General features: G+C 34.8%; 1 protein-coding gene across 1 annotated transcript; it reads left to right on the forward strand.

The window, feature by feature from the left end:
• The first annotated feature begins 14,653 nt into the window (after positions 1-14,653).
• LOC111407581 lies at positions 14,654-15,334 on the forward strand. The gene is made up of 2 exons (XM_023037171.1): positions 14,654-15,000; positions 15,319-15,334. The coding sequence occupies exons 1-2, from the start codon at positions 14,654-14,656 to the stop codon at positions 15,332-15,334; spliced, it is 363 nt and encodes a 120-aa protein (XP_022892939.1).
• Positions 15,335-19,311: the final 3,977 nt, after the last annotated feature.

Raw genomic sequence — 19,311 nt, forward strand, 5'->3', positions numbered from 1 at the left:
CTTATATATATATATATATATATATATATATATATATATATATATATATATATACACTTGATAATATATTAACATAAAATTGTTCCATTTTACTGAATAATCAATTTCATAAAATAAATTTTCAAAATTACAAATTAAACATGTTTCTTAGTTTTTTTTTGTTTTGAGAAATAATTTTTCAAAATGATGAAACAAATGTATTTTTAGTAATCTTATAAGAAACTCTCAAAACGTACAATTGAAAACCAACTCAGAGCTCAAAATCGAAACACGAACAAAAACATGTTCGAAATTTTTACTCAAATATAGGAGCTATTTTTTAGCATACAATGTCATAGGAAGGCCATTTTACAAAATTCCTCTTTTAGGTTGTTTCGTGTTGTCAAAATATACCCCTGTTTAAAAACAATTATTTGAATTTTTTTTTTGGAAACATACTTATATATAATCATACATTTACACAATAAAATATTTTGCACGTAAATTCAAAATTTTTCTACTTTTTCACTTCTCTTGAAAATTACTATTTAAACATTATTTTTTTTCAACTTTTTGTCTAACATCAAAATTGATAATTTTCCAACCCAAATATTTCCATTCATGGTTGTGATTAACCACTTCTCTTAATTCTTTCACTCTTGTACTCAGACCAACAATCAGTATAATCGTTGTGTCCTTGTGTTGTTGTTTTACCAGACAATCTTTTTATCATCGTCGCTTCTCCGGTGAGAACCTTATCTGTACATTATATGTATATATATGTAATGATTTATTTGTTTATTAGTGTATTTGTATATTACCTGGAGACAAGAATAGTATTTTTCTTGCCCGTTCTAAATTGCTATATATTTTAGATTCACCGTTTCAGTAAAAATCCACTGTAAGTTATGAACATTTCAATTTTTTTTTGTCGATTCACAGACACGAGCACGAGCACACATATTTTCTATCGAGTGTCTGCGTGTAAATGATTTATGAGTTGAAGAGTGTTAAGTAGACAAGTTCAGCTTTTTTCAACTTGTTACACTTGCAAGGGATGATGACTCATTTGAGAACACCGATCTCAAAATTTGACTCCACTTTTAAGCTTTTAGATTTATCAATTCTATCGAGTCTTTGTGCTTCCATCTAAAAGTAACGAATCTTGTTAAAAGGTTTATAATGGAGCATTTTGAGATTTCACTTTTATAATTTTTCTTTCTTATAAGCATAGAAACTTTTGATTTTCAATCCATGGATTTTGTTACAGGAATTTTGCTTCAATTTACTCCCAATGACAAGGAGTAATTTAGAGGGAGTAAAAAAGTACAATGCTAGAAATTTACTAAATAATTGCTGGGAAAAACTAAATCTCTTTCTATATGGCTACTTTAGTAGCAAATATTTAATGTTTCAAATTCCATCAAGGGTTCGAATCCGTATACACAAAATGGACTATAGTGGTTGCCTCCTTGGAAAGCTTAGAACATAAAGATTTGTTATATGTAGGACTCATTCATCTATGGGTAGCATATTTGCATGTGCTTGTGTAGTTTTAATGTGTTAACTCATTTTTGTATGATTTGGCAAGGGCAAGAGCTAGCAGAGCATGCAACTGATGCTGTTTTTGCTGTGGTGGCATTCATTGTGGGGTATGTTGTGGGATCATTTCAAACAAATGTGCTTACACATGCAGCCAGCATTGTATCGACCTCTTTAATTACGATTCCCGATTGGGCCTTCTTTAATCGCAGCCCTCTAAATTGGTTGCACCTAAGTGAGGTTGAGAAGCATCCCAAGCCGCAGGCTGCTAATTCTGGTCCAAAGAAGAAGACATCTAAGAAGTAGGTCATTTGTCTTTTCTAACATTTCGTGTTACCTTATTGGAGTTCTTTTTTCCCCTATTTCGGGAATGTCGTGGACACATTTTATTGTGCCTTTTGGGTTAATGAACTGTGTGGCAAAAAGGGATATAAATTTGGTTCATCAGCTTGAGTAGCCCGTGGCTCGGCCCGAAAAAGCCTGAGCCGACCCAACTCGTGGCTCGAAGGCACTGAGCCCCACTTTCGAGGGTCAACTCGAGCCCGAGCCCGCCCGAGCTGGCTAGTTAAATAAAAAAAAGCAAAATAAATTTATAAACATCTATAGGCAGTTTTATAGCTACCTATTGAGGAAGCAAATCTGTTGTCATTGACAGCAGATTTCTGCCAATTAGGGCAGCTATTTAGCTACCTTAGACCGACAACTATGAGAAAAGAAAAAAAGAGTCGACTCGACTTGGTAAGGTCTAAGCCGAAAGTTCCGGTCGAGCCTTGATTTTTTGGTCAAGCTTTTGCTGGACTTGGGCAAAAAAAAGTTGAGTTTCGGCTCACGAGCTAGCTCGGTTCATTGACACCTCTAGTGGCAAATGTTATTGCAACTCCTTTTTCTTTCCTTTTTTTTGTTGCCAAAGTTTGATCTTACACGTATTGGTCTTGGTAATGTTGACTATGGGTTAAAGCAAGCCTCTTGGAGTTGAAATCTTCGATTTGTTGAAAAAATCAAAATGTTTGATTTTATCAAATGTGAATACGAATTGTGTGATGACAAGAAGATAATGGAGTATTGTCACATTCCTAATATTATATGTAAGATATATAATTAATAGGAAACGACATCTCCACGTTTCAATCGCTGAAAGTGTGGTTGTTAAATGATTACTCATGAACAATATAGGAGAAGCAACTTGATCTATAGAGATAGATCTAGAAGATTGCATAACTCATTCTAATCTACATAGATAAAAGCTTGAGAAGATTTTATATGAAGAAATTGGTTTACTCTTAAACAGTGTGTTGGAAATGTTCCACACATAAAACAATCGTTGATTCAATAGCAGAAATCTAACACATAATTGTTTTAGAAGCTACAAATAGTTGCAGTTGGATTAAGATATTCATTAATGAACTTGGATTAGTGCCTAATGTTATTGATCACATGTCATTATATTGTAATAACAATAGAGTCATCGCACAAACGAAGGAACTAAGGTCTCATCAATGATCCAAACATGTATTAAGGCGGTATTATCTCATCAGAGAGATAATACATCAAAATGACATAAAGAGAAGAACGAATTCCCACAATTAATAATATTACAGATCCACTAACAAAGAGTTGTTGTAGTATAAACATAATCATCATATAAACTCTTAGTGATTGGATCTAATGCAAGTGAGAGTTTGTAAGTGTTATGTCCTAGGTTCCATCAACCTTGGACATAAATACTTTTAGTATATAATTCGTGCAATTTTATGGCATATATATTATTTAATTAATATTCAATTAAATTAAATAATAGAGTTCGTAGATTCAAATCTTGATAATTTGTTAATTACAAGGAGTTGTGATTGTGAAATACAAATTATATACGATTGAATCTTAAATCATTTGTGGTCGTAAGTAATAATGAGATACGAATATCGTTATTTTGAATAGACCATCACATGAGGCATTTTTTACTTATGAAGTGATCTCACAAGTTAAAGTGTGATGACACTTAAATGAACACGTGAATGTTTTGTTGGAGAACAAAACATCGAAAACCTACTGAGAGATTCCGCATGGATAAATATTTGAGTATTCGTGGTTAATCTCTAATGTTTAGTACTGAAATTGGTCATTTGATTTAAGGTCATCATAGTGCCTTATATGAGGACAGACATACTTTGACGGTGTTGAATGTTGCTTGGTCAAGGGCCGCTAATACGGCATCATTCGAGTATGTCAAAAATCGTATGAAGGTTGTAAATGACCAATAGAGGATTCGTCACTCTTAGATAGTAAGAGATTATGATCTGCATTTCATTCAATTAAGTCAATAGGAGAATCCTTGGCCAAGGTGTATTTAGAAGTCGGAAAAGAATTTTTGACTTATATTAACTTAATAGTGAAATGAAAAATATGATCGATAATCAGGATTGACAGACTTCCATATCTCGTAGTTGATCGGATAATATTGACGAAAAGATTATAGTTTCATAATAAATGAACAAGTTTGGTTTTGTCATACCACGTGACATTTTTCGTCACATGTATTGTCCTGACACATTATTAGATGTCAATTTGGGAGGACAAGTGTGAATTAATGATAAATTAAAATGGTGTTTTAATTTATCAATTTTGATTAAATCAAAATAATATTTCATGTCGTTAGGCATTGTGATCGGAAACCTGATGAGTTGCACACAAAAAAAGAACTGAAAGATTGTAATTTGTCATTTAGTTAATTTAAAAAGCGTTGGATAAATTAATTAATTAATTGGATTGCTTATTTATAGGCCCGAATTAATTAATTGGATTAATTAATTTACGAATCGAATTTCATTAAAAGAGTTAATTAAATATTAGACCGGATCAGACCAGGCCCATTTGGACTTATATAAATATGTGACTAGGGTTTTCAATTTGTTGAGATTCTCATTATTCTTGCTGGCACAAGAAGAGAAAACTCTGATGACTGCAATCTGTTCTCTGTGTGAAATTTTATTTGAGGCTGGATAATTGGACAGCTGTGGGTAGCAGATTAAGGTTGCTGGAATCGTAAAAAAGAAAAAGAGTTTACATATCTAGAAAAAATGTATATCTAAACACAGAGAAGATTCCTGGTGGGAATTGAAATTCGTTTTTATTTTTGCTGTACATAATAAGTAAATTCCCAACAATTAGTTTGACAGTGCTTCTTGAAATGCCTTGTCCTTTACAGTTGATAAGTAGATTATTATTAAGATCTTACAATCTACAAAAACATATAGTCTTTACTTCATCCATTTTCAAAATTAACTTGGCTTCTTGTTGCGGAAACTCTTCTAGGTTGGATTCTTATTATCCTTTAACAAAATTTTATTGAAATTTCTTATCTAAGATTATACCATATTAGTCTGACAGTGGTTCTTAAAATGACTTGTCTTTTGCAGTTGATAAATAGATTATTATCAAGCTCTTACAATCTACAAAAACATATAATCTCTACTTCACCCCTTTTCAAAATTAACTTGGCATCTCATTGCCGAAACTCTTTCATGTTGGATTCTTATCGTTATCATCTTGTTCCTGATAATCATATGTAGATTTTACATATAGTATTATTTTCAACTTCATTGCCTGTAGTCTCCTTAACTAGTTATGTTTGCTCACAATTTATGTCTTTATTAAGCTTGTTACCCGATCCTTTTGTATATTAGAACTTTTCATTGTAGTATCTTGAGCTCTGAAGGTTTTAAATATCACGTTCACATATTCTAAGTTCTTGTCTGTACACATAAACCACCAGCGTCCTCTCCCATATTTTCTCGTGGCTACTCCAATAGAAAGAGGGATAAAAGGAAGGTTCAGATATGATTCCAAAGGAACATGTCTTGTCTACTTGATTAAGTTTTTTTATTGCTTCTATTTTATAAAAGTCTTTTTTCTTCAATTTTCATTTCCAACCACACATTTCATGGGATCTATAACTTTTATCAACTTTGTAAACACATATTTCATCAATTTTTATCAAAATTTGATTTTTAGCTAAATCAAAGGGCTGTAGGTTGATCTTCAAATATTTCATGTCAAAATTACATAGAATTGGGAATGATAACACCATTTTGAGCTTTGAATTAGGAACTATAAAACCATTGTGAGGTCAAACTTTAGATGAAAGGCAGAAGAAAGTAATGGAAGGATCCGTCTCAAGTATTTAGATAGTGTTCTAATAGGCTTCAACTTAATCACTTGTGTGTGGGAGTGATAGAAAATATCTTATCCAAGTGAGACGTGCTTAGACTTTTTTTACCATTATGGGAGTTAAGGTGCTGATTACATTTATATAACGTAGCGAGTCTTATAGAACTTGGCTTGGATCCTTGCTTTCGGAAAAGGGAAGCCTACTGTGTAAGCATGACGCCGTTGAAGTTGTTGACAAGAAACTCGATAGTGTTGTTGACCATGCAGATGTTTCTTAGAACTTGAATTGACACAAATTTGACATATGGGAGTTTTCAATCATCGACATTTGTTTTTGGTTGAAATTTATTCCAAGTAGCTTATCCATGATAACTTTTCCAGATTGTGGATGAAATGAAGAGGTGAGAATGCGTTTTCAAATCCTACGAGTTATAGATAGGCGCTCTCTTAGTTGTATTTGACGTTTTCATCAACATTGATGCAATATTGTATTGTTTTATGGATAAATTGATTGATAAATATCCTTATTGAATAAGAGAATCAAATTATATTTTAACACAATTCACGGCTCTTTGTTATCTCTCTAGTTTAGTATGGTACAACAAAAGAATGATAGCCCTGATACCTTTTTATATAGGAGTGAAAATGTTAAGATGTTCTAACACATGTAAAAGTTTATCAAATTATTCTTATAATATTATAGATGAACCGCTAATGAAAATAAAAGTATAAAGTAGTTAGGTTCTACACAACCAACAATACCGACATGAAATTCTCGTCTAAAGTAGGATTTTGACATGTTTTATCGTACTTAAAAGTAACTTCGATTATTTTTTAATTACTTATTTTGTTGGACATAATATTCAAATTTTCTTTTTCATTAACAACTTGTACTTGTCCAGAATTCTTGTTACTGGTACATGATATATTATGTCTCATCGTGATCAGTCACATACGGTAGGCCTGCATTCGATAAAAGATGACCAATTGACATCAGTAACAACAATTTTTAACATTTTGAGGTTGTATGTTTGTGTCACACCCCATTCAAATAGACAACAATACATTGACTTTTATTGGAATAAAAATTTGATGACCCAATCTAGACATATAATTTTACATTTTATTTTTGATATGATAAAATGAAATAAGCATCTTCACAATAAAATCCATGTGTATTCTTACATGATCACCTATGATGTTTATATAGTATGTTACGACCAAATATTATATAACCAAATTTTAACATATCTACTTTGAGGATTACAAAAATATTTATCATACCATTCCTAAAGTCATATACATATGATACAAGATTCTCAAAATATAATACAACAGATTATAAGATCAAAACAACATCCCACAAAATAATCCTACATGTCGTCATCCATATACATTAAACTTCGAAATCCCGTAAGAGTTTCACAGCTAATCATGTTCCCTATAAAGTTCCATGCTCATCTACAATGCAAAAACTATATGAGCTAAAATCATTCATGCTATAAGTAGAAGTAATATAAGTATATGTCCTCATGTCACTTTTTTAAAACATCATGCTAAAATGTATCATATTCAAATATTTATCGAAGTTAACTCGAAATAGTATCATTTGAAATATTTTCCTTTCATTGGGCCTTTGACCTACTATAATGCACCTGATAAAGCTCTGCACAATATCAATATCAACAATTAATAATCAAATGGCTAATATAACATTGACACAGGCGAGTGGACTAGCCTCTTGTGACCACTAGAGGCCCATACTCTAACTGTTCCTATGATCACCCAAGAAGTATTCCAACCAATAGCGCCAACAATCATAGCATTACCAATTGGTCCACCCTCCTGTAATTACCAAAGGCTCATCCACCCTCTACCTTAGAAATCGCCCAAGAAGTATCACCAATGGTGCTAAAACATATCACATCAGCATGTCTTACATGCTTCGGTACCCTAGTAATGGTCAATAAAACATTTTAGCAGGAAAACTCAAGTTTGCAATCATGCTATGTATGCTAGATTTTCAACCATGGCCGTATGTCGTGCAACCACATGGAAAATGCTCATGAATGACATGCTTAATCTAAACCGATGTCAATATGTTTCGAAACCACATACTCAATGTTTATAACCATCATATTTATATACAATGAGCTTCTTATCAAAATCGTGTAAATATTCCAACATTACTATATTACAAATACTTTATTCTTGTATTATAGTTGCGAATGAATTTTTACTTACTTTTCACCTTTGTGTGTACGTGCTTCAACGGAGTGTAGATCAATTCCCTTTTCACTCAAGGTTGGAAAATGATAAGTACAATTTGTGCACTTATTTAATCCATATAATTAAACTTTTATGTCATCAATTTATTAATTTCTATTTAACTTGGGTTAATTTTATTTTCTTTTTAGTGACGAACTCGTTCGGAAAAAATAGAGAAGGGTGAAGAACAAATTGGCCGTTGGAGGGAAAGTTCGGGAATCAAATTCTACACTTTGAAAATTCAAGGACTTGACTTGAACCAAAGAAAGGCATTGGTTGCATAATTAATTGAGTTCAAGTATTAAATTGTATGATTTTAAAGACAATTGGAATTGGAGTGGGAGGAATTAATTGGGCTGCTAGGGTATATATAATAGACACGCATAGAAAGACAAAGAGGGGAGTATTAAAGGGCAACCAATTTTCTCTTATACATACAAGAACTCATATAAAAAAGTGAGTCAGCTGGAGAACAAAGAAAAAAGACGTAGGCTGCCATTGTTGAAAGAAGATATACACACATCACAAAAGAGAAAAATCACAGGAAAAGGGCTACGGTTTGGAAGAAAAAAAGAGGGCAGTTTGCTATTGGAGTTAAAAAAAAAAAAATACCAACGGAAAACGGCAGAAGAAAAGAGGCTGAAAACTGAAGCGGTTGAATTAAACAATTCGGCCAGCTGCTGGGAGAAATTGGTGGGCTGCAAAGTTGACCTATACACATATATAATTCCCACAGAAGCCGGGGCGGGGGAAAGAAATTAAAGGATAAAAAGTGGTAGATTGAGGTGGCAGCTTTGGAAGGAATTTGGAAATCATTCACGTTCCATCAATTATTCGATGATGTTGTTTCAACTTTATTTGTTTAATTTCGACAATATGTGTGGTTAATTTTTCTTGTGCTAGGATGTGATGAACCCTTGTTATGAATTTGTTAGTTCGAATATATTAAATTGACGTTAAATTTGCTTAATTGTTTGGGTGTTTATTATGGTTTAACTTGCTTATCAATTACTAGGTCAATAATTGAATTGTTTGTGAATTTTATTATCATTGAGAGAGATAATAGGATCGCTAGCTTGTAATAATAAACATTGTGAGGTTCGATAGAGGATAAAAATATACTTTTATGCTTCACATGGTTGTTAAAGATGTTCTAGCTCGTTAATGCTTTTTTACACGTTTGTATTTTTCATAGAGATATAGGAAAAATCACATTTAGGATTTGATTTATTTGCTATCGAGAGATGCTTTTAAGTAAAATAGGAACATTGACCAACAAGCATGATTTCAAATTGTCAGTTTAAATTGTCGAATTAAAATAGAGTAGCAAGAGGGATTCCACATCTTAGCAATACTTCTAGCAAATTTGATAAATTTTTACTTTGCTTTCTGTTTAATTGATAGATTTAATAGTATTAGTTACAACTCGACCTCACTATTCGATTAAGGAAATTATTAGATTTAACACGATCAAACACATAGTCATCATGGGTTCGACACTCTACACACCACTTTATTAGTTGTTCACGATCTCGTTCACTTGTAGGTAATCAAACGATCAAATATCTGGCGCCGTTGTCGGGGGCTATTTTTTTTTACTAGTTTTAGTTAATTTTAACTTTAATCTGAAACTTTTTATTTTTATTTTTAGTTTAGTTCATTAATTTAGAAAGATTTTACGCTGTTTCTTGCTTTCTTTTTCAAGACTTTGTATGCGAAGTTCGAGAACTGGTGATCTTGCTCAATTTGACCCAGAAATCGAACGAACATTCAACTTTCGAAGAAGACAACGGCTTGAAACATACCAAAAACAAAAAGAGAAGACATGGCAAATGAAAATTTTAATCAAATAGCCATCGGGGCTAATCTAAGAATAGCACAACCGAACATAGCTGCAGCAATGAAAATACAAGGCTCGTGGGAGAGGAGATGGTTCCATCGATAATGGAAAGCCAGTCCAGTATCATATATTCGGCGTTTGGTTAGGCAGACTTCAACCTGAGAATAGATGTCATCAACATGTTTCGAAATGCGCTATAATTTTTTGGGAAAGCTACAGAGAATCCCAACACTTATATATCAAGATTTCTGGACATGTGTTCAACAATTGAGTATCCAAGGGTTTCAAGCGAAGCAATTAGACTAAGTCTCTTCCCATACACATTGAGGGATTCAGCAAAGGAATGGTTAGACACTTGCCCACTACAGAGCATCATAACATGGAACCAATTGAGTTAGAAATTTCTTAGAAAATATTTTCCACCAAAAAGGATTGCAAAGCTAATGAACGAGATCACTACTTTTCAGCAAATGGACTCAGAATGCTATTCAGAGGTTTGGGAACGATACAAGGGTTTACTTTGCCAATGCCCACAACACGGGTTGCAAAAGTGGCTTCAAGTGCAATACTTCTACATTGGCTTGAACCCTATTAGCAAGGCTAACGTAGACTCTGCATGCAATGATTCTATCACAAAAAGAACTGCGGACCGGTCTACCAAATCATGAAGGATTTGGCATTTACCAGATCATTTTGGCCTACTGAAAGAATGAGTGGAAAGAAAGCTGTTGGGGTATTCGAAGTTGATTATTTAACAGCACTTTCAGCACAACTAGCATCATTGGCACAGAAGGTAGATCAAATGAGTGTAGCCCAGACAATGAGGCTGAAATGCAAACATTGTGGAGAGAACCACGAGAGTGTTGATTGTAACGTAGGATCTTCTTTTGCTCAGAGGTAGAAGACGTGAACTACACTCTGAATTTTCAAAGGCAACAACACAATTCAAATCATAATACATATTACCCAAGCTGGAGAAATCACCCAGGTTTTCAATGGAATAATAATCATGGAGCTTAGATCGCGCCATAACAGACCGCACCATCCGAATTTTAGCAGAATGAGAAGAAGTCTTTGCTAAAAAATCTTGTGACTAAGTTAGCAGAAATATCCACTTGATACATGCAAATAAACGGATAAGAGCTTACAAGTTTAGGGTGCTATCATAAAAAATTTGGAGAATCAAATGGGACAAATAGCCAAGGCACTTTCAAAGAGATTACCAGGAACATTGCCTAGCAACACCGAAACAAACCCTAAGGAGCACTGCAAGGCTATAACTACTCGCAGTGGGGTACAGCTACCTGAAATAAATGTGAACTGGTTGCTACACTAGAGAAAGTACCTACTAGGGTTGAGGAGCATTTGGAAGAATCTACACGAAACAAAGAACAAGAAGAAGTACCAGAGGGTCCAAAGGTTAAGGAACCCGCTCCTACCAAAGAAATGGTTCAACCACTTCCATTCCCACATAGGCTACAAAAGTATAAGCTGGACAAGCAATTTTCGAAGTTTCTTGAGATATTCAAAAAGCTACAGATCAATATACCATTTGTGGATGCACTTGCACAAATGCCTAGCTATGTGAAATTTATGAAAGAAATACTCACAAATAAAAAGAAGCTCAAGGATTTGGGGACAGTGATGTTGAATGAAGAATGTAGTGTCATCTTACAGAATAAGCTACCACCTAAACTAAAGGACCCAAGGAGTTTTGCTATCCCTTGCACTATTGGTAACATGAAATTTGATAAAGTTCTCTGTGATTTAGGTGCTAGTATTAACCTCACGCCTTATTCTATTTTTAGGAAATTAAACTCGGAAGAGGCGAAGGCAACATCGATCTCATTGTAGTTGGCAGATAGGTCCATTAAATTTTCCAGGGGAATTATTGAAGACATATTGGTCAAGGTTGATAAATTTCTTTATCTTGCGGATTTAGTCATTCTTGGCTGAAGAGGATAAAGACGTGCCATTGATATTGGGAAAATCGTTCCTTGCAACGTGTCGAGCGTTAATAGATGTTCAAAAATGACAATTGATGTTACGATTAAATAATGAGCAGGTGACATTCAACGTTTTCAGTGCTATCAAATATCCTACAGAATCAGATAGCAATTTGCGCATTGACATGGTGGATTTGACTGTGGAAGAGACTTTCATTTTTGAGAATCCTCAAGACCACTTGGAGAATCTTCTTGTCCACTCATGAGATAAAACATTAATAGTTGAAGAGATAAATCAGATAACTTACGTTATGGAATCTGCTCCACCTATTAGGAGAAGAAAATTTGAGAAACTTGGTTTAGGACCAAGTAAACCACTACCTTCTGTTCAGAACGCACCAATTCTTGAGCTCAAGCAATTGCCATCACATTTGAGGTATGCATATTTAGGAGAGTCGTCTACACTCCCTGTGATTATTGCAAACGAGATGATGGAGTTAGAAGAACTGAGATTACTAAGGGTCTAGCGGGAACACAAAATAGCCATTGGGTGGTCTATAGCAGACATCAGAGGAATTAGTCCATCGATATGCATGCACAAAATATTAATGGAAGAAGAGTATAAGCCAACGGTGGAAAATCAGTGCAAATTGAACCCCGCCATGAAGGACGTTGTGCGAGCAGAGATATTGAAACTCCTTGACGTAGCATCATCTATCTGATTTATGATAGCAAGTGGGTTAGTCCAATCCATGTTGTTTCAAAGAAATGAGGTATTACAGTGGTAAAGAATGAGAACAATGAGCTGATACCAACAAGACCAGTCATAGGATGGAGAATATGTATAGACTACAAAAAACTGAACAATACAACTAGAAATGATCACTTTCCTTTGCCCTTTTTCGATAAGATGTTGGAACGATTAGCTGGACATTCGCACTAATATTTCTTGGATGGGTACTCGAGTTACAATCAGATTGCAGTAGTTCTAGAAGATCAGGAGAAGACTACATTTACATGCCCTTATGATACTTCTGCATATAGATGGATGCCATTCGGGTTATGTAATACCCCTGCCACATTTCAGCGATGCATGATGGTAATTTTTTCAGATATGGTGGAGAAAATTATTGAAGTCTTCATAGACGACTTTTCAGTGTTTGGTTCATCATTTGAAAATTGCCTCTCAAATTTGGGAATGGTCTTACAGCATTGTGGGAAACGAATTTGGTACTAAACTGAGAGAAGTGCCACTTCATGGTATAAGAAGGAATAGTACTTGGGCACAAGATTTTAGCAAATGGTATCAAAGTGGATAAAGCAAAGATTCAAGTAATAGAGAAGCTTCCTCCACCAACTTCCGTTAAGGGAGTACGTAGCTTCCTCGGCCATGCAGGGTTCTACAGGAGGTTTATTAAGGATTTCTATAAAATCACAAAGTCACTCTGTAACTTGCTAGAAAAGGACACACCATTCACCTTGTCTGAAGAGTGTTTGATAGCCTTCAACACTAAAAGAAAAGTTAATTTCTGCATCGGTTATAGTTACACCAGATTGGGACCTGCCATTCGAACTAATGTGCGACGCTAGTGATTATGCACTGGGGCCAGTATTGGATCAAAGAAAAAATAAAATTCTCCATGTTATCTACTACGCAAGCAAGAATTTGACAGAGCCACAGCTGAATTATGCAACCACAGAAAAGGAGCTATTGGCCATTGTGTTTGCCTTCGATAAATTCAGATCATATCTCTTGGGACAAAAGGTTATTATCTACACAGATCATGCAGCCCTGAAATATATAATGTCTAAAAAGGATGCGAAGCCCAGGTTGATTCGGTGGATACTCCTCCTTCAAGAGTTTGATTTGGAGATTTGAGACAAAAAGGGATGTGAAAATATGGTAGCAGACCATCTTTCCAGACTTGAATAAGCAGAACAAAAAGACGAGGGCGATATAAAGGATTCTTTCCTAGATGAGCGTATCTTTGCAGTTGACAATGGGTCATGGCATGCAGACATAGTAAACTACTTGGCGTGTAATGTGCTTCCTCCTGAGTTTACACACCACCAAAGGAAGAAGTTCTTTTCAGAGTTGAAGTATTGTCATTAGGAAGATCCCATCTTATACAGGAGAGGTGCTGATCAAATCATCCGATGGTGTGTACCGAATGAAGAGGTCTCTAAAATTCTGGAGTGTTGCCACTCTTCTGCTTATGCTGGGCATTTTGGGTATTCTAAGACAGCAGTGAAGGTTTTACAATTAGGATTTTATTGGTCGTCACTATTTAAGGATGCACATGAATATGTGAAATAATGTAATCAATGCCAACGTACAGGGACGATCTCCAAAAAGAATGAGATGCCTTTGAATTCGATTCTAGAAGTGGAGTTCTTTGATTTTTGGGGAATCGATCTTATGGGACCATTTTCTTCTTCTTATAAAAATCAGTACATATTGGTGGCAGTTGACTACATATCGAAATGAGTAGAAGCAGTAACAGCACCAACTAATGATGCTCGAGTGGTTGTGAATTTTCTGAAGAAGAACATATTCTCGCGCTTTGGCACTCCTCGAACTATCAACAGCGATGGCGGTAAACATTTTTGTACCGGACTTTTGGAATCAATATTAGCAAAATATGGGATGAAATATCGAGTTGTTGCACCTTATCACCCCCAAACAAGTGGCCAGGTGGAAGTGTCAAATAGGGAGCTAACGAGAATTCTCGAGAAGACAGTGAATAGCTCAAGAACTGATTGATCACGAAAACGTGATGATGCATTATGGGCACACAAAACTGCCTACAGAACACCAATAGGCATGTCACCATATCGCCTTGTATTTGGAAAAGCTTGTCACCTTTCAGTAGAATTGGAGCATCGAGCATATTAGGCAGTAAAGCAGTTAAACATGAACCTAATAGTAGCTAAAGATAAGAGGATGCTACAGTTGAATGAGTTGGATGAATTTCGGATGGATGCCTATGAGAATGCAAAACTTTACAAGGAAAGGACAAAAAAACTACATGATAAGTACATGCAGAGGCATGAGTTCACTCCAAGTCAAAAAGTACTATTGTTCAATTCTAGGTTAAAACTTTTTTCAGGGAAATTGCGTTCTAGATGGTCTGGACCATTTACAATTGTTCAAGTCTTTCCACATGGGGCAGTTGAAGTGGCTCATGAGACAAAAGGAACATTCAAACTAAATGGGCAGCGGTTGAAAGCATATTGGGGTGGTGACTTTGAGAAAGAGAAGTCACTCACCCAACTTCATGACCCAAAATGATAGATCTGATAGTCTAGCTAAAGACTATAAATTAAGCGCTAATTGGAAGGCAACCCAACTTCTAACACTTTTATTTATTTTGTTTTCTGCATCGTATAGCATATATATTTGTTTTGATTACTATGTTGCATTAGATTTTGACACATTTTAATTTGTAGGGTATCACCATCCTTAATACTATCGTTAGGCCATTGAATTTATTGTTGATATTTTGATTGTTTGGGCTAAGTAACACATGTTCTAGATTACTTGTTTTCTTTAATGTTTGATTTGACTGTTATGTGCAGGGACATGACAGCGTGAAACACTCAAACCAACATAAACCAAGGGAAAAAACATAATGAAAAATTTTCCTAGTCGTCACACATAGGGTCTCATATATTCAACAAAAAATTTGGGGAGTCCCTTCTTTCTTATCCCTTTATGTGCTTATTTATACTTCATGGCATTGAAAACAATGTCGATTTTAAGTTTGGGGGTGAAAAAAAAATTTAGTTTTTGTTTTTTTATGTTTTGTGTTTTTGTGTGTTTGTCTTAGTGATAAAATAAAAATAAAAATAAAAAATAATAATAAAAAAAGAGAGAAAAAAATCTCTTTTATTCAGTTGTGTGCTTGTGTGGGTTAGACAGTCCAGGTCAACAATGATAATTAAATTTGAGATTTAGTGTTGATTTATGAACTATGGATAGGTTGCATACTAGACTGATTGAAACTTAACCTTGTAAAACTTGATACTATACGCGCACTAGAATTGAGTTTGACATTGTGATGAAATGAGTTGTTTCATGCTCTTGATAGGTTGGTTTAGTTGGACATAGATGCTTTACCTAAAGCATACTAAACTAATTATCCTTAGACCATATATAGCACTGTTTGGAGTGATTTTACTATTGTAGGAAGATACGAATATGGTCAGGGATTCCTTGTGTGAAAAAAAATAAAAATAAAATTGTGTGGATTGTTTGAGATAAACATGATAAAATTGGGTGAAAGTCTTGAGTTGGACGTCAGTTTTCTTGAATAGGTGTATGATAAAGGACATTGCACAAATCAAGGCATATATTTTAAAATTAAAACTTCTCTTTGAAATCTTTATGACTCGAGCAATTAAGCCTGCAATGGTATCTTAAAACCTGATGCTCAAAAGTCACCTGACTTGGGAGACATTGGCTTAAAATTCGCTACAGGGGTTATTTAGAAAGCAATCAAAGATGAAGTTGCCCTTAAAAAAAAAAATAATAATAATAATAATAATTGTTCTCGTCGAAGCCTTTTTGACTCAGATTATTAAGTCTGTAAGGTTATCTCAAAATCTGATGCCCTCAAGTCATCGACCTAAAACCTGCTACATGGGTCATCTAAAAAGTTTAAGGGAGAGTGAAAAAATAATAAAAAAAAATGTACTAAATGCCTTGTTAAGTCCTAATACTTGTTCGAGGGAATTTGACTTTCGATGAAGGATAATTAGTCTAGTTAAGTCTTGACTGTCGAAGCAATCAAATAATTGAAGAATCCTTATTCATCGAGGTGTTGACTTGCTATTAGTGATGTCTTCCTGAATTGGAGAGGGTGAGAATAGTAATGAAAAAAAATGAACCTTAGATCACACAATAGGAAATGAGTAAAAAACAAATAAGTTTGGGTGTGTGAATCTTACTAGAGATGAAATGATATATTTGACTATAGAGGGTCGGAAATTGGAACAACTTGTGAATTCTTTAATGTCAACTTAATTTTTCACACACCCACGTCGATTTTGTATTGGAAGAGTGTGTGTTGGGGTATTGCGACTTTGAAGTGATTTATAGATTTAATACGGTGATCTCAAATCCTGAAGTAGGGGAAAAAAAAGATTCTCCAACCAAATATTTTTGCATGCTTGTGTGTTTGTTGCTATTTAAGTTTTAGTTTTGTTCGAGGACGAATAAATGTTTAAGTTTGGGGGTATATGATAAGTACAATTTGTGCACTTATTTAAACCGTATTATTAAACTTTTATGTCGTCAATTTATTAATTTCTATTTAACTTGGGTTAATTTTAATTTCTTTTTAGTGACGAACTCGTTCGGAGCAAATGGAGAAGGGTGAAGAACAAATTCGCCGTTGGAGGGAAAGTTTGGGAATCAAATTCTACACTTTGAAAATTCAAGGACTTGACTTGAACTTAGGAAAGGCATTGGTTGCATAATTAATTGAGTTCAAGGATTAAATTGTATGATTTTAAAGATAATTGGAATTCGAGTGGGAGGAATTGATTGGGCTGCTAGGGTGTATATATAATAGACACGCACAGAAAGCCGAAGAGGGGAGTATTAGAGGGCAGCCAATTTTCTCTTATACACACAAGAACTCATATAAAAAAGTGAGTTAGCTGGAGAACAAAGAAAAACGACGGAGGCTTCCATTGTTGAAAGAAAATATGCATACATCACAAAAGAGAAAAACCATAGGAAAAGGGCTACGGTTTGGAAGAAAAAAAAAAGAGGGCAGCTTGCTATTGGAGTTAAAAAAAAAAAAAAAAAAGGGGGAAATGGAAAATGGCAGAAAAAGAGAGGCCGAAAACTGAAGCGGTTGAATTAATCAATTCGGCCAGCTGCTGGGAGAATTGGTGGGCTGCAAAGTTGACCCGTACACATATATAATTCCCACAGAACGAGGCGATGGACAGAAATGGAAGGATAAAAAGTGGCAGAAACTGAGCAATCTTCGGCTGATTGTGGGGAGTTTTTTGTGTCAAAAATTTCAGTTGGTTGCTGCAAATACTTGTTATTGGAGTAAAAAAAAAAAAAAAAAAGGAGGCAATGGAAAATGGCAGAAAAAGAGAGGCCGAAAACTGAAGCGGTTGAATTAATCAATTCGGCCAGCTGCTGGGAGAATTGGTGGGCTGCAAAGTTGACCCGTACACATATATAATTCCCACAGAACGAGGCGATGGACAGAAATGGAAGGATAAAAAGTGGCAGAAACTGAGCAATCTTCGGCTGATTGTGGGGAGTTTTTTGTGTCAAAAATTTCAGTTGGTTGCTGCAAATAAAGTCAGTAGTTGGCTGGAGAAAAACATAGAAGAAAAGTGCTGAAAAATATAGACAAATTGGCGGCTGATTACATGAATTAATTTGGAACCGACACAGATTGAGGTGGCAGCTTTTGGAAGGAATTTGGAAATCATTCACGTTCTGTCAATTATTCGATGATGTTGTTCCAACTTTATTTGTTTAATTTTGACAATATATGTGGCTAATTTTTCTAATGCTAGGATGTGATGAACCCTTATTATGAAGTTGTTACTTCGAATAGATTAAACTGACATTAAATTCGCTTAATTGTTTTGGTGTTTATTATGGTTTAACTTGCTTTTCAATTATTTGGCCAATAATTGAATTGTTTGTGGATTTTATTGTCATAAAGAGAGATAATAGGATCGTTAGCTCGTAATAATAAATATTGTGAGGTTCGATAGAGGACAAAGATATACCTCTATACTTCACATGGTTGTTAAAGATGTTCTAGCTCGTTAATGCTTTTTTACACGTTCGTATTTTTCATAAATATATAGGAAAATCGTGTGTAGGTAGGGATGTCAAATGGGCCGAGCGATCGTCAAAACCCGGCTAGTGGGCAGCCCGAGCCCAAGCCGAGCAGGGGCTCAATGCTCGGCTCGTCGAGCCCATGAGCTTGTGCCCACGAGCTGCTAGTGGGCTCGTCAAAAAATATTAATTTTTTTAAAAAAATGTCCAAAATGTGCAAATTTACCAAAAAAAAATTTTAAAAATTAAAAAAATCACGAGTTAACGAACAACTCGTGAGCTCCGCTCGGCCCGCGAGCTCGTGAAATTACGAGCTTGAGCTCGGCTCGTCTTCCACGAGACACGAGCCCGAACCGAGCTCGTGGGTTAAAGGGCCAAGCCTAGCCATCACTACGTGTAGGATTAGATTTAATTGCTATCGAGAGAGGCTTTTAAATAAAATAGGAACATTGACCAACAAGCATGATTTCAAATTGTCAAACTAAAATAGGAACATTTACCATCACTACGTGTAGGATTAGATTTAATTCTATCGAGAGAGGCTTTTAAATAAAATAGGAACATTGACCAACAAGCATGATCCCACATCTTAGCAATACTTCTAGCAAATTTGATAAATTTTTACTTTGCTTTCTATTTAATTGATAGATTTAATAATATTAGTTACAACTTGACCTTACTATTCGATTAAGGGAATTATTAGCTTTAACTCGATCAAACATATAGTCCTCGTGGGTTCGGCACTCTATACA

Source organism: Olea europaea, chromosome 1, assembly GCF_002742605.1.
Source record: "Olea europaea var. sylvestris chromosome 1, O_europaea_v1, whole genome shotgun sequence".
NCBI classification, from domain to species: domain Eukaryota; kingdom Viridiplantae; phylum Streptophyta; class Magnoliopsida; order Lamiales; family Oleaceae; genus Olea; species Olea europaea.